At 41.0% G+C, this 16,779-nt stretch overlaps 2 protein-coding genes and 1 non-coding gene across 3 annotated transcripts; 1 reads left to right on the forward strand and 2 right to left on the reverse strand.

Moving 5' to 3' along the window:
• Positions 1-180: 180 nt before the first annotated feature.
• LOC139948820 (microfibril-associated glycoprotein 4-like) lies at positions 181-5,309 on the reverse strand. Its single transcript, XM_071947157.1, has 4 exons — positions 5,070-5,309; positions 2,974-3,116; positions 2,257-2,521; positions 181-1,820 (listed from the first exon to the last, which is right to left on the reverse strand). The coding sequence occupies exons 1-4, from the start codon at positions 5,206-5,208 to the stop codon at positions 1,384-1,386; spliced, it is 984 nt and encodes a 327-aa protein (XP_071803258.1). The 5' UTR covers positions 5,209-5,309; the 3' UTR covers positions 181-1,383.
• On the reverse strand, positions 3,605-3,686 carry Trnal-aag (transfer RNA leucine (anticodon AAG)). The gene has a single exon. It is a non-coding gene; the product is annotated as a tRNA-Leu (tRNA).
• Positions 5,310-8,622: 3,313 nt separating the features above from the next.
• Positions 8,623-12,255, forward strand: LOC139948915 (fibrinogen C domain-containing protein 1-like). Its single transcript, XM_071947280.1, has 4 exons — positions 8,623-8,906; positions 9,696-9,844; positions 10,264-10,531; positions 11,084-12,255. The coding sequence occupies exons 1-4, from the start codon at positions 8,768-8,770 to the stop codon at positions 11,335-11,337; spliced, it is 810 nt and encodes a 269-aa protein (XP_071803381.1). The 5' UTR covers positions 8,623-8,767; the 3' UTR covers positions 11,338-12,255.
• The last annotated feature ends 4,524 nt before the right edge of the window (positions 12,256-16,779 follow it).

Here is a 16,779-nt window from a genome sequence, read left to right on the forward strand (position 1 = left end):
TGTTGGAAAAAAGTGCAACTAATGTATTGCTTGATGATAAAATACGCGTCAGTTTAGTGAAATATTAGAAACAAATATATAGTTTTATAGCCACACTCTCGGGTAAAAGAAACTAAATTGCGCAACCCCCCCCCCAAAAAAAAAAAAAATAATAAAAAAATGACTTATACAGCATCTATGAAGCATTGCATTCTGATACAACAGCAACGAACCATTCTACCTCCATGAACGAACTAAACACATAACCAGAAATACACAAACACAATTTGATTTCATCTCGGTTATAAATTTTCTTTAATTGGCTTTATTAGAACTAGAGCATGCAGAAGTAGCAGTAAGCTCAATATTAAAAAAAAGACAGGAAAAAAAAATGAAAACAGTAAGAAAACAAATACTTCTTTTTTTAATGTATTTTTGTAGTTTCAATACGAATTGTCAGTGGCACCTCACAGACACCGTAGAAAGCTAAAATTCAGACGTAACGTAAGTCGTGCACAGTAAAAGTCACGCATGACGTCACCGTGATCGTTAAACCGAGACGTTTTTACACTGCGGCCTGGCAACTGACGGAGAAATTGGAACGGTTTTTAGAAGCTGGTCACAAAAGCTGGTCACGGAAGCGCTGTTGACTGACTATGCTTTGAGGGACGACCCTTACAAACAAATCCTTGGTCAATATTTATTCTCCATTAAGAATAAGATGAAAAATGTGAAGGGGAAATTTTGTCGTACAATCATAATTGATGCCCACAATCCAGCACAATATTTTATTTTATTATACTTTTTCGATCTACTTTAATTAAAAGGAGCTTCATCTTCATCATAATCAATCATGACTCGGTGTAAATTACAAAACTAGCATCAATCAAACAACCGCTTATGAGTGTTGAAGATCATCCTGTCCCAACGGTCCCAACACTTGACCAGTCGGGCCCAGCAAACACAGTTTATTGTTCACATGGCCACATGGAACGTTATCAATATCCCTTGATGAATTTTCACTATTCTTTCAAAAAATCAGACAGTTAAAACTTTCTCCAGTTGTAAACAATAAAATTGATCGAAAAGTATTGAACATGATAACCAGTGAGTTTAATACGCCATGGTGACGTCACAAGACTGATCTGAGGAGGGAGCAAAGCTAAGAGGAAACGTAAATGAAAAAAAAAAAAAAACCAGAAGGTAGAAAAGGCTCGAATATTTGAAATGTGTCTGTGACTTGTTTACTGTTTGATTAAAGCATTACAATTGCATACTCAAACAATCTGCTTCTCGTGGAGGGCGTAGGCCGAAAGTATTATGCTTTTAAAATAGAACCATTCGGAAAATGCGTGCTTTTTATTTTCGCTAGAAATGAGAAATTTTTGAGATTGTTAAGTTGCTTTACTGTTTCTTGTTCTTTTTACTTTTTCTTGGTTGGATGGTTCGATCTCCGTCCAGGTTACCGTCCCCAGATTCTCCCCCCTCTTCTGAGTCGAACAGCTCATCTTGCTCCGCCCCCTTTTTCTTTTCATCCTCCTCCTCCTCGCTTTCCTCGTGCTCATTTCGACCCCGTGCGCGTTTCCTATCAGCTTCAACCATCGGTCGGAACTTCAACTCTGTGCGACGGAGCGAATACGTCACACCCCTCCATGTCTCCCACATGACCCCTTCGCCAAAGTCCGTGTGAACACCAGCCAGGTAGCGAGCGTTGAGGTTGCTGTTACCACATGAACGCGGGTACCACCATGCCCCTCCCCTGAAAGAAGAACACGCCCCTCCGGAGAGATCACTGTCACGTGTTGAGAAGGGGCTGTCTGAATGGGCACTCAATGAGTCACCTGGTATGAGCAAACCAAGAGAGGGCGTTAGGCTGCTGGCTTTGACTTAAAGGGAGGGTCTACCTTTGGTAATTGCTCCAAAATAACCACAAAACTTGCTTTGTCAAAGAAGCACTACAGCTGTTGATAACGCTGTTGTGTAACGTTTTAAGAAACAACTCTCTTCTAAGGAATGTAGTTTTAGAGAGGGGATTCAATGCCAATTATCTGATAAACGTTTCTGCATGAAACGTTTCTCAGATTGTGTATTCCAATGGCAGTTTATTCTTCCTGCAACCGAACGTTTCCAAAAACCAAAGGCATAGTCTGCCTTTAACAAGTACTCCCAAAATGAACATTTGCAATACCCCTACAATAAACATCAAGTAGAGGGTGGGTTTTAAAACTACCAAAGTTGAAAGGACGAGGGGAGGATATAAATGTAAGAGTAACATACCAGCTTTTCCACCAGTGAAGTTGCCAATGTGCAGCCTGTAATTCTGCGTCTCCGTCCCTACTCGAAAATCAACGTACGTTGCCCAAGCTTTCTTGCCGTTAAAATCCTCAAGATCTACCCGTAGGAGGTAGTCGGCTTGCATGGTGATGTGGTGAAGATGTTCGTTGCCTAGCCAGAACTCTGTGCCAAGTCGACCGAAGCCGAGCCGGTAATCCATCCAACGGGTGTTGAAATCTTCACGGCCGTCGTATCGACGCTGGAAAACCTGCAATAGTTTCACCAGACACAAAATACATTAAGATTTGTTTTTAAGCTCTTTCAATTGAATTCAAGAAAGGGTGTTTACTTCATTTCGTGGTAACTTTAATAAAATTTTAAACACATATAATGTATGTTTTGATGATGCATGATAGCTTTAGGGTCCTGCACTGGACACCTATGGTAATTGTCAAAGACCATTTACAAACATGGGAAAGGCGTCACGCCTGAAATTATCACAAATTCTAATATTTTAGTGAGAAGTTATCTCTTTTTCAAAAACTACGTTACTTCAGAGTCAGGAAGTCAATTCTCACAATGTTCTATAATATCAACTTAATACTAAGTAAGTTTTTGTCACTGAATATTTCGAGTCACTACTAAACAACGTCCAGTGCCTTAAGCCTAAAGGTTGAACTTTGTTCTTCTTTTTTTCTTAAAACAAGGATTTTTTTGTACCGTCCAGCCACCACCGTCTGTTTCCATGTCGCAGTACACGCGGAGTGATATGCAGAGGTAGACATCCTGCGGGAATATTGTGTACACTCCGCTTTTTGTCACCCCTTTATTCTGGAGATCCTTACAGTCACTAGGTAGAGGTTCTGATGAATAAAATAAAATCAACATGATTTGAAACCATATCTTAACAAATTGGCATCAGGTTAAATGTGTGTTTTCTTCCGGTCCTTGAATCTCTGTTGGTCGCGGTTCGAATCCCACCTCGGACCGGAGCCTTGCACTTGTCGCACAGGCTGTTTACTCCCCAAGGAGCTGATGTGGTTTAAGGAATGATTTAAGGCCCAGTGACCAGGGGTAATAATGTTGGAAGCGTTCTGAGAAGCCCTTGGGTGTGAAAAGCGCAATACAAAAACTGGCTTTGATTAATATTACTTTCTATCCCCAACTGATTACGTGGGTATTCCCCTTTCGGGGGTTTCCTCCAACATCTAAAACTGAACATTTCTTCTCATTCCTTATATATCCTGTTATGGCATCAATTTTACTGTTGGGTGTGGAATAAATAAATAAGTATGCACATTATAGAAAAATTAAAAAACAAACTTGAGAAAAGACTATAACAAAAAATACTTGGCAGCGGTGGGATTCGAACCCACGCCATCGAAATGACTGGTGCCTTAAACCAGCGCCTTAGACCGCTCGGCCACGCTACCTTGACGATCACCAGGCAAAGCTCAATGGACTTATTCTAGTAACTATTGACATTGCACTATCAACAATCTAAAGTCCACACAGCGTACACAGATAAGATCACGGGTAAATAATTAATTACAAAATAGTCAGAGCGAATGTGAAGTCGCAGTATCGGCTCCAATAATCCTTACATAGCTGTGTTTACCGCAGAGAAAGGACCCCCCCTTTTGTGTTTACAAGCAATCACATACATTATGTTCATTCATTAATAATTAACAGCTAAGAATTACATTTGCACTGGCAGTGTTATAAGATAATGTCACGATGTGGGCCAAATTTCATATAGCTACAAAAATTTGCTTAGCATGGAATTTCAAGGGTTACCACCCAATTGTTCATTTACTATTGCTTTGGTTATGGTCCAGCTGTTGTTTGCTTTTCCTGAAAATCACGTGGACTTTTGGTTGGTAATCCTGTTTTTATCAAAGAAGAAATTTCATGCTAAGCAAATTTTTGTGCTTAGCAGCTCTATGGAATTGGGCCGTGATGATTGGGAAACTGCTATACAAAGTTCACAATGTTTGTTTTGAGTTTATCTCGTGCGACCATAGTCACCGAGACATGAAACTACAAACTGCTGCATCAGCTAATACCAATATCATAGGGCTAGGTGGACGACCACGCACGCCTGACATGACAATTAATATCATTACTGACTTAAAGACACTGGACTTCTTTGGTAATTGTCAAAGACCAGTCTTCTCACTTGGTGTACCTCAACATAAGCATAAAATTACAAACCTGTGAAAATTTGAACTCAATTGGTCGTAGAAGTTGCGAGATAATAATGGAAGAAAAAACACCCTTGTCGCACGAAGTTGTGTGCTTTCAGATGCTTGATTTTGGGACCTCAAAATCTAATTCTGAGGTCTCGAAATCAAATTCATATATTTTTACTTCTTTCTCGAAAACAACATTACTTCAGAAGGAGCCTTTTCTCACAATGTTTTATACTATCAACATCTCTCCATTGCTCGTTACCAATAAGTTTTTATGCTAACAATTATTTGGAGTAATTACCAATAGTGTCCAGTGCCTTTAAGGTGTGGAGCGCCTTGTCATAATTTGTGGTAATAACATGATCCAGTTTTGCATAACCCATTGAGGAATTACCTACCCTAGCTGTGTAAAACAGGATATATATTTGCCATTTTATAGTGTCTGTCAAACTAGCGTTTCTGGACTGTTTCAAAAACACTTTCATATAGAATTTATCACAGCCATGACTCTACAAGAGTAGATATACCAATAGTGTCCACTGCCTTTAATGTTAACATTTACCCACTCTAACTAAAAATGAAAGACCATCTTTAAAAAAAAAACATGTACCAGTTTCCACTCACCTTCTGCCAAGATATACGATTCTGTTCCTTCACAAGGAGGATGGCATTGTGCATTGGAAACCCAAGTGTACCTGACCAACAACAAAGCAAGAAGTAGTGAAAACTTGCAGAGGGAAATCGGTTTCAAAAAAGGCTCCATCTTGCGTGAGAGTGTGAGAGAAGCACACCAGTACACGGGGAGACTTGCGTGATTTCTGACCCCAAACCAGCTCGCGGTCCCCCTCAAGGCCTCGTCTGACTTTTATGTTTCATTGTGAACCGGTTTCACATTTCAGAAATCCAGGAATTGATATTTACGAGAGTTGTTATTGTTCTCGATGGGGCAGCGACTCACGTGAACAGGTGTGACAAAAAAAAACAGTTTAGACTTCATACAAAAAAAGTTAGAAAATCAAATAGAAAAACACGTCTGGGTTCATACCTTAATCAATTACCTTGTAGGTTCCATACACTACCGTATCATGCTTACAAACTTTACCAACAACTCTAAGTACTAGCGTCTGTAAAATCACAAGGCCATGTCACCCAGGCTAATTTCTTTCAGTTAACTTCTGGAGGCAACGACTATGTACGCACCAGGAACACTGCAGCAACACAAGGGACATTGTTAAAGCTGTAACCTATCCCCAGGAAAATAAAGAAAAAAGTGACATGTGAACGGATTTTTTTTTTTTTCTTTTTTTTTTTTTGGGGGGGGGTGATTGGCTGGAGATGGTTGCCTGTAAATTGCCTCGTATGACGTGGCCTGTACGGGTTTGGGCAAGTTACTTAAATCAATATGAGAAGTCAAGTTTAAAGACACTAGACACTGTTGGTAATTGTCAAAGACCAGTCTTCTCACTTAGTGTTTTTCAATTTCTCAACATATGCATAAAATAAAAAACCTGTGAAAATTTGAGCTCAATATTGGTCGTCGAAGTTGCGAGAGAATAATGATAGAAAAAGACGCCCCTGTTGCACAAGTTGTGTGCTTTCAGGTGCTTGATTTCGAGGACCTCGAAATCTAATTCTGAGGTCTCAAAATCAAATTCAAACATTTTAGTGAGAAATTACTTCTTTCTCAAAAACTAAGTCACTTCAGAGGAAGTTGTTTCACACAATGTTTTATACCACCAACAGCTCTCCGTTACTCGTTACCAAGTAAGGTTTTATGCTATTAATGTGTTTGAGTAATTACAAATAGTGTCCACCCCCACTGCCTTTAGGTTCACTATAAACTCTATTAAAGAATTACTTAACTTTGTGGATGTGCGCAAACAAAAAAGGACTTAAATGACATTAATACTGGATAAACATTACTACACCGACACACTTATTACTGTCACTCGCTCCTCTACAGCTGTAAATTCTTGCAATGCTGCCAGACTAGATTTTCAGGCTAGACGTTGTTCACCCCAAAGTCAATGAGCTATTTGTGGTATAAGGAGTATCTCACCTTACACGAGCCGAAGAAAGTTTGGCCGAAAGATGGCGCTCTTCGTTTTCCTCTTTAACAGAGCTCATTTTGAAGGATTTTGCTTCGCTCGTTACAGCACCTCTTCTTAATCAACGGCGCTGGGATGAGCAAACGTATAAAGCACGCTCATTGGTTAAAGCTTAGTCCCATCATGCATCACACTCACCATCACACACACTGCACGCATGACGTACTTCCTGGTCAACAATCTGACCAAGCTGATTAGCCCATCCCAGCGGTCCTGGATAGAACCTGGTGGCTAGGGCCGAGCGAAGGGTTTTGCGACATGGAGGAGTCAGTTTTCTTTGGTCGCATGGTGGCCGGACACCATGTTTCCGTCCACAAATATTATGTACAGTCTAGTCTGGCACCCTGTTTGTACCCATGCGGTTTTTGAACCAAATAATTGCAGTCTAGTTCGGCACCCTGGGGGCGCACACAAGGGGTTTAACGAACCGAAATTGCTTCTAATTGCAAGTTGTCCAACTCACCCAATCAGAGCTATACATTTAACGGGCTTATCTGCTCATCCTGCATACTACAACAGAGGGGAGAAGTCCGAATTAGCAATGCGTCTCTTGTAAACAGGCGTTAATGAAAAATCCATGTTGAAACATGTACAACGTGAGACGTAATGGTTATTTATAGCATGCCCTCAATGTTTCTGTCTCACATTTTCAACTAAGTACACGTGTTTTAGAATCTCAGTCATTGGGACTGCGACTAGACTTAATGCTATAAGGGTAAGCTAACCACGTCATTACACACCCATATCCATTGGGTGAGATTTGATGGTTCCAATACGTACATGTATGTACATGTACATGTATGTACACAGAACTCTAACAGGTGTATGACGTCATCAGACTGAATAGTCAGACCTATATATAGCGGAGACATTGCAACTATTTTCAGCTTCTAGTTTGATGTATTACAGAGACACTTGAGCAGTTCAAGTACCACTTAATACCAGGGTCCGATTTCACTTCAGCAGATTATTATCACTTGACAGAAACGGTCAGGATACCAGTCACAATTTTTAATCACATGGTATATTTTGGCTGGTGACCTTGTTCTTGCAGGCCTAACTTTATAGTGCTAGCTGCATTCCGCTCTTTGATATTGGGTACAGATGTCATGCGTTAAAAATAATAAGACCAACAAAACAGCTTTTTTTTCCTTTGGAAGTTATGAATAGGTTCAGGGATTGAAGAACACAACTATCACACGTACTGGGGTCACCGTGGTCCAGCAATCACGAGGTTGTTGGTTCGAATCCTACCAACTAACCGCTGATTTCACAATGACTAGATAAGGTATTAAAGTTTTCAGTTAATGAGTCACAAATTCTTGACTTGTGCGATTCATAACCATAGACGTTGAACCAATGTTCGTGTGAGAGAGGTTGCATTGCCAGCTTGGTGTTTATGTCCACGGCAAACAGGGGAGCTTGGCAAGTTCCCTTGTCGGGAAGACCATGGAAACAAACAAACAAACAAACAGTTACCCAAACTTAAGGATTACATCCCCTTTTAAATTGTGTATCGACCTTTATTTTTTGGCAGAGGGGACTACTGTAAAGGGTCAGACCTTTCCCCGACCTTCAACAGGAGCAAAATTGAGTAATTACTACGAAAATAAAAAACCTTTTAGTCAAGGGAGTGGATGAATGTTTTTAATCCATGTTTCCGTTACCCAAACTCTACCCTCATTGACCTTATCCGCTTATTTGTGCTTCGTGTCAGGTAGTGCATAGTCGAGGCTATGACGCGCGTTGTCTTAAAGGGATTTTCACTTTGCAAACTCGACTCTAGAGTCAGTCAACTCAAATCGCACCCAAGATCCCCAAAACTGTTTCCATAATTTTTAAATTGTTTATCACTTAAAACAGATACGATGTAACACCAAAAGCTAAGATGTCATTATGTAGTTAAAGTCTAAGACGATGAGGGCGGTTGGTGTGGGTGTGACCTCATATTAAACAACCCTACTTTGAAATGGACTGTCCCACGTTACGTACGTTGTCTATGAGTCATTTTAGCACAGCCGGCCGGCTGGCTTACGCGCTCGTGAGGGGGGCAACACCTTCCTTTACCATTACGCCAAGAGCCTGAACCATACCAAGCCCTCCGAACTCTGCTACTAACTTCTTGATGTGTTTGGGAACACTTTGAATTTAAGACAACTTCTAAGGTTGGTTAGACCTTTTTAGGAAGATCTTTGAGTAACTCTTCAATTCAAGATGGAGGGAGTGGTAAGAGTAGTCGCGTTACTCCTTTGTATCGCGGTATCAATAAGAGCTAAGTTCTCAGATAAAGCCGACAAATGCTGCCCAGACGAGTGCTGTAATGGTATCTTATTCGGAGGACTAACTGGAAATGGTAAGAACTTAAAAGTAGCTTTGAAAGGGATTGAAACAGCCCCCCCCCCCTCCTCACGCCCACACCCACCCAACCCCTCTTACAGGTGTGGTTACTAAACGAAACTCTCAAAATCCTTGTCTACCTTTTTCAAGTGGGCAAACTTGTTTTCACGAACGTAAACCTGAACCGATTCAAATTTTGTGTTTTAAACTGCATGATCAGAGTTTTCAATTTTGATGTTATATATTATTATAGGGTTTGGTAACACGATCCGAGGCAACTTAGGGGCATCTTGAAGGCAACCAAACTGCAATGCATGCTGCATGACCACATGGGTAGCATATATGAGTAACTTTTCGCACAATGTCTTACGATCGCTAAGAGAAATGGGTGATCGTTGTGATGTGGATGCCTTTTCTTCTTTGAGATTGTCTGAAACCGGTTTCTTGTAAAGTTGCCTTGTGTGACCTGGGCCAAACTTCATAGAGCTGCTAAGCACAAAATGTTTGCTAAGCATGAAATTTCTTCCTCGATAAAAACAGGATTACCAACCATTTCCACGTGATTTTCAGGATGAGCAAACAACAGCTGAATACCAGTAAAAAGCAATATGCAACATGGAAATTCGGTTGGTAAACCTGCTTTAATCAAGGAAGAAACTTCAAGCTAAGCAAATTTTTGTGCTTAGCAGCTCTATGAAATTGGGCCCTGATCCTAAATCACGAAACAACAATGGTAGGATTTGAGAGTTCAACAAAGCCGAAATCTTTGCGAAGTAACTTAAAACTTTGATGATTTTTTTTGCAGCACCTGAGTTTTTACCAAAGGACTGCAATGACATCAGAGAATTGGGCGGAGGAAAGGATGGTCTGTACACCGTTTATCCTGCCTATGTTGATAGCTGTGAAGGAGTCAGGGTATACTGTGACCAAGCAACTGAAGGAGGTGGCTGGACGGTAAGTAAATGATTTAGTTTATTAGATCGTAGGTTCGAATCCCACCCGAGTAATATACAATGCGATTTGTTGTCACAGAACTTGGGTACACAAAAGTACTGAGTATACAGTGCTAACACACATCAGTTAAAAGGTTATAAAACCAAACTAAATAGTATTTTTTTTATGTATTCAGTTTCTTGACACTGCTCCAGAATTGCAAAGGTCGTGGGTTCGAATCCCAACGAGTAGTATGCCTGTGATTTTTTTTAAGAACTCGGGAAAGTACTGAGTATACAGTGCTTACACACATCAGCGTAAAGGGTTGAACCAAAACCAATATAATTTATTCATCCTGTTCAGTTTATGTTATAATACAAGTCGACGTTTCGATCATTATGCTTTGATGGTCTTCAAGAAAATTTTGTTTCTCCCTAAAGGTGATCCAGCGACGTATGAATGGTTGGGTGGACTTTGAGCGTGGATGGGACGAATACCGAAACGGTTTCGGGTTCCTGACTGGGGAGTTCTGGCTTGGTCTCGACATCATTCATCACATTTCAATCCAGGGGCCCTACGAGTTGATGGTCTTCATGGAGGACTGGAGGTTCACTATAGTCAAAGTGCACTATTGGAGCTTCTGGCTTGGGGAAGAGGCTGGAAATTACACCCTCCACGTTAAGAACTACGACCCCAGCAGTGATGTTGGTAAGAACAAAACCCTGAAGCAATATTGTGGTTTTCTGTACACCAACATTGTCACTGACACAGTGCGTTTCAATGGGGATATTTGATTCGATTCAAAAAGGGAACCCTTGGGGGAAAAATTATGATTTTTTTTTTAGAATGGCAATTAAACACTACAGAGAAAAAATGCCCCCTGTAAACCCGTTGAAAATGTCTGTGGTGCCGCAATGATCCATGCTTGGTCTATTTTAGGTCAACGAACTTATCTATAGCGTTTTGGTATAATTTTATTATTTTAGAATAGGTTGTACAAATGCTAGACTGTGTACTGCACCAACCTTAATTTCTTGAATTGCACTCCGCCCTTGTCTTTCTCCACGTCTCAACTACCATCACTCTGCAACTCCCCTTGCCTTTAAAGACCCATCTGAAAAACAACGAATTTTAGAAGTGTTACTGCACATCGCCGATCAGCATAATTATTTAGTGTAAGGAGAATCACCCCGTGCAGTAATCTTTTCCTATCGTTTTAGAGTAGACCCTTAATCATTCAAATTCGTCTTTTTTCCTCAGGTGATGGTCTCTCCCAGCACAACGGGATGATGTTCTCGACCGTCGACCGTGACAACGATCGTTTCTTGGGTAACTGCGCGTCCGATTACACGGGGGCTTGGTGGTACAACAGCTGCCTCCAGTCCAACCTCAACGGCCGGTACCTACGCGGTAACTCGCCTAGTGCTTACGGTCAGGGAATCGTCTGGAACCCTTGGACTGGGTACACTTACTCCCTCAAAACTACGGTCATGATGATACGCCCAAGGATTTAGTCACATGTTTTCTAATGGGGGCCGCCATTTTGTTTTAACTGGTACCCTGGTTGTAGTCCAATTATGGTTTCAAAAGAGGCCGCCATTTTGTTTTAACTGGTTTCCTGTTTTTCAGTCGGTGGAAAACTGCGGTCATGATGATATGTCCAAGGATTTAGTCACGTGGTTTCCAACGGGGCCGCCATTTTGTTTAAACTGGTTCACTTGCCCGGTTTTTTTAAACTGGTAAACTGCTTTTCAGTTGGTGCGATTCTGAGTACAATTATTTCATAAAACAGAAAGTTTTGCTTGACAAATTGAGTGAGGGACCAGCCACTAGTATGCAAACTTGATGCAATTTTGGCTGGTAACCTGTTTCTGCTAAGCAATAATACTCTGTGCTTAGCAATGTTTGGCGGCAACTAGTTTATCAGATGAATATAGAGCGGGGGTTAGAAAGAACGAAGAAACTTTCATTTGGCATTAATCAAAACATAATCCATGTTTAAAAAAAAATTCTTTGAACAAGATGTCGAATTTCAAATTGCAGGATCTGAAAAATGTCTGTTCCTTGTTTATATAAGTTAGAACATATTTTAATGTTAAATAAAAAAAAACTTAAAACGAATCCATAATTCCTAAACGTTTACATCTTTTACCGTGTTAATAATTGGTAATTTTTAATGGTATTTTTCCATTCAAAAATTTCTTGTTTAATTTGTGTCAGGTATTGATGTTCTTTGCAATTAAATTGTAAATAAATTTTATAATAAATAATAAAATGAAGCCAGTATAAACAAATACTGTTTAAGAAAGTGCGTTTACATGGAAGTATTGGTGAACAGTGATGAAAAGTGATATTAATGAATATTTCTTAAGAAATAAAGTAGACTAAATTGTGCAATGTTAAGCTTATGTTGAGAAACATCGATTCTAAAAGACGCGAAATAAAAATGATTTAATTTGATTCAAATTATAAAAATGACTTCTGACTGATATTCACTAGATTTTCTCTTGCTTTGAAACTAGCTATAGGGCTACAATTTCATTTATTCACTGCCAACATCAGCCAATCAAACAGTAATACATCAATTTCATAAGATTAAAATTTGATCGCCATAATTAGTATTGAGTAGGAACCACGAAGGAGACTGACTTAATAAATTTATGAATAATTTGGGGTTGAACAAAGACAAATTGACAGAGCAGGACTTTAACCAACGACCGGCTAGTTAACTCATTGGTAGATCGCCGCTACGTTGCAACGTAGACTGATTCGAACCAACGCAGTAAATTTTTCTTTTTTTCAACCTAAATTATGTATTATTGTGCCCACATTGTCACCTTGGGTCTATTATTAAAATGAATCATTCAATTGGCATGAGCTCATGTGCGGGGGGGGGGGGCAGTGAAATGGAATTAGTCTGGTATCTAGCCACAAGCACTTTCATGACACATCCTATTTGAGGAGATAAGGCACCAGAACCATTAAGGATGACATTATTTAAGTTTCCATCGCAGATTTTCTTTTAGCATGCATTTACAACGGGTGCCACAAACCTTTACTTTTACTTTTTGTGTGACCTTGCCACTCTCTTTGTGACCTCTAGGTGACCTTCGTGTATGACTGTACGCTAGGTCAAGTGTGACTGCAGACTAAAGATACTTGATGGCCTTATATTGTGAACTATTCGTCTAATCTGTAGCCTTGACTCAAGGCTGTTGGCGTAGTGTGCCCCGGCCCGGCGCGATTCGGCAGTCTGCACGCTGTGCATACACGAACAATGTACATGTATACAGTACATTGTATGTACAGTACATTGTACAGTGAGAACAGTATAGCGAAGTCGTGAGTACGGTCGTGTCTTTCTACTTTCAACCTCGCACACGTGGCTCAAACCAGCCTTGATGGGTTTGTAACAGCTTTATCGGAATTCCGATAAAAGGGCGTGCATGATCTGGGCATGTCATTCTAAACATTGGCCAATCACAAGCGCGATTGAGAATGACGTATTACTGCTAGCAATCATGCCACATCCATGTGTGTATGTTTGTGTGTGTAACGCTGTACGCTAGCTGTATGGACATGAGCGTGGTGTCACTATAATGTATAATGGGTCTGAATGCGCTGCCGGACGGTACACGGGCTACCGATGTGAGCCGGACAAGCCTCGCTCGGTCGGTACGGTGTCAAAAAACTTCAAAGTATGGTGGCCCCGAAGGGACATCGCATAACGCAAACGTGTGCGCACACGTATGCAATGTCGTGAAACAAATCGCGAATATATGCGCACACGTATACAATATCGTGAAACAATTCGCGAATATGTGCGCACACGTATGCAATGTCGTGAAACAATTCGCGAATATGTGCGCACACGTATGCAATGTCGTGAAACAAATCGCGAATATGTGCGCACACGTATGCAATGTCGTGAAACAAATCGCGAATATGTGCGCACACGTATGCAATTTTGTGAACCAAATCGTGAATATGTGCGCACACGTATGCAATTTCGTGAACCAAATCGTGAATATGTGCGCACACGAGTGCGATTTGTTTTGCAATGTCGTGAATTTTATTGCATACCATGTTGCATACCATTAGGATGATGTCATAGTTGTGGATAATTTGTTACCGATCTAGGGAGTACTGTGGCGCTACAGCAGGCTCCCTCTGTAAAGCATGTGTATACCCAGGAACTTGGCACCAGGTCAAGGACGACCACACGCCTCGCTTGCCTCACAACAAAGACTACTGCTGCAATGACTACCGCTTATCTCACTGTTGGAAAGAAACCCCCCAGATCATTAGACATTTTATTCAAAGGTATGCAACATGGTATGCAATAAAATTCACGACATCGCAAATAATATTCGCAGACGTGTGCGCACATATTCGCGAATTGTTTCACGACATTGCATACGTGTGCGCACATATTCGCGAATTGTTTCACGACATTGCATACGTGTGCGCACATATTCGCGAATTGTTTCACGACATTGCATACGTGTGCGCACATATTCGCGAATTGTTTCACGACATTGCATTCGTGTGCGCACATATTTGCGAATTGTTTCACGACATTGCATACGTATGCGCACACGTTTGCGATATGCGATGTCCCTTCAGGGCCACCATATCAAAGTGAGGAGGGGTTCCTTGGCCCCGTTGTCTTGCGTTTCATTATAACACGAGGACTAGCATCAGTACAATGTAGCTGGTAGATTTGTCCCTGAATGGGAAGCTGCTTTACTATAAGTGTAACGTTGTAGTGTAGTAGTATGGCTAGAGTTAGTTTATGAAATTGATCTTTACTTGTAGTTGTTGTTCAGCCATACGCCATCTTCTACCGTCTGGTATGTTTTTGACCAACACATAATTTATTTTCGATCCCCAACTTTGATTTACTGCGAGAAACGTAACGCATAATATGTGTAGTCAAAATAAACAGCTGGGTTTCTTATCTCATCTGGTCTGAAATGGGGAAAACAGAATCTTATTAAATGTTAGTGCTTCAAGGGGATGGGGTATGTCCAACATAATTCTAACCAAGTAGCCATTGCCGGAAACCCATGACACCTTGATACTTTTTGAACTTTTCTCAAACACACTTCACACACTATATGGTCCCATTTTCTTCCTTCTTATTTCTAAATCCATGATTGGTGCATTAAACTTGGTTGTTTTATCTTGTTGAAAGCTTCTGCAGTTGTGCCACGATGTAGGCTACTGTTGCAAATTATACACCATTGATTTACACAACTTTGTTTTAGGGTAGGGATTTCTTCCTCTCGCCCGCCGCCATTGCATTTTTTTGCACAGCAGCCACGGCTTGTTGTTTACGTCGTCGGAGCACGTGCGTGTGCTTGCAGAACGTTGTGATTGACATCGCAGCAAGAGTTTATAGGTCAACCAACAACCAATGAGAACGGGTTGTTAGTAAACATTACCATAATGAGCTCCGCCCTAAATTTTGGCAGTTACAAAACCATCAAGGCGCTACTTAGAAAGTACTCATGATGTACGTACGTGTACCATACAGATGGTACATGTAATGTACATACATACAATAGGTATGTGTGTGTACATACGCTGTACACGTATTATATGCACTGTGTTATGTATGGGGTGCGCTGGCGGAACTCAGTGACGGAGACTGGGATTTTGCAGGTCGCGGCTGGCTGTAGCGCCTTGATCAAGGCTATCTAATCTGTGACCTTATTTATACTGCAATTAGTCTTAGGTCAAGATTGACTAAGATATTATTAAAGAGATATGATGACTATAAGCAAGTAATGTTTGCAGTGACAGTAATATGCTTGGGTCACCCATTCCCAACGTTACATAAAACCACTCCATAACTTCCCCCTGACAAAAAACATCCCCCGCCCCCAGTCCCCCGTCCCCGCGCTCAATGTTGACTGGAACGCAGAAGAAGACCGTGCAATCAGAACCAACATTGAAAGGGGGCAGGGTCCCAACGAGATATGTCCGGAGATTTTAGTGGGTAGTGGTGGCTCTGGGGAGAACCGGTTTCAGCTCATCTCAGGAATGGGCATTCGTCTAAATATATGACCTTATTCATGACTGCAATCACTTTTAGGTCAAGATTGACTAAGATCTTATAAGAGACATGATGACTAAGCAAGAAGTGTTTGTAGTGACAATATGTAAGGGGTTCTAGCTCTTCTGTGGGTAGTCATGGCTCTGAGAAGAGCCGGTTTCTGCTCATAGAAATGACCATTCGTCTGTGACCCTTTTCGAAACCACTGCTTCTATTCGACTCCAGATTCGATTCAGGCTAGCCATGGCCCTGCGGTTGTTCCGACAATACTGCGCGTGCCTGCCCTACGTACGTGCTCAGTGGTTCAGACAATAGGACAGAGCCTGAAGCCGATTCCAAAGCAGAAGCCGTGGTTTCGAAAAGGGCCTATATCTGTGACCTTATCCATGACTGCAATTAGTCTAATAGGTCAAGATTGACTACAAGATCTTATAAGAGACGTGATGACTAGGTCAGATTTGCGGTGACATCATGTAAGAAATCTCTTTTGTGAGTAGTGATGGCTCTGGAAAGAGCTGGTGTTTTCTCAGACTACATAATGACATTATAATGTTACCAATTCTTCAATATCTCTGTGACATCTATAACTGCAATTTATTGATCTCTTAGTAGTTCAACATTGACCAAAATCTAACGTACCTCTTGTCTTGTTCGCTCATCACTGCGTGACCCATATGCCTTTGTGACTAGTCTGGCATAGGTCAACAATGACCCGCTTAATACAAGAGACGTCAGGGTGCACTGCGGTCAACCCAGACCAGTAATAGGAAGGTTCTAATAAATGCCATCCGGGATTATTTAAATTAAATTACGAAAGACTTTGAGACTCATGTACGAAAGGTCAGACACGCATTTAATAAAGTCTAATTCAGAAAGTTGGCAAAAGTTCCATATT

This window comes from Asterias amurensis, chromosome 16 (genome assembly GCF_032118995.1).
Source record: "Asterias amurensis chromosome 16, ASM3211899v1".
NCBI classification, from domain to species: domain Eukaryota; kingdom Metazoa; phylum Echinodermata; class Asteroidea; order Forcipulatida; family Asteriidae; genus Asterias; species Asterias amurensis.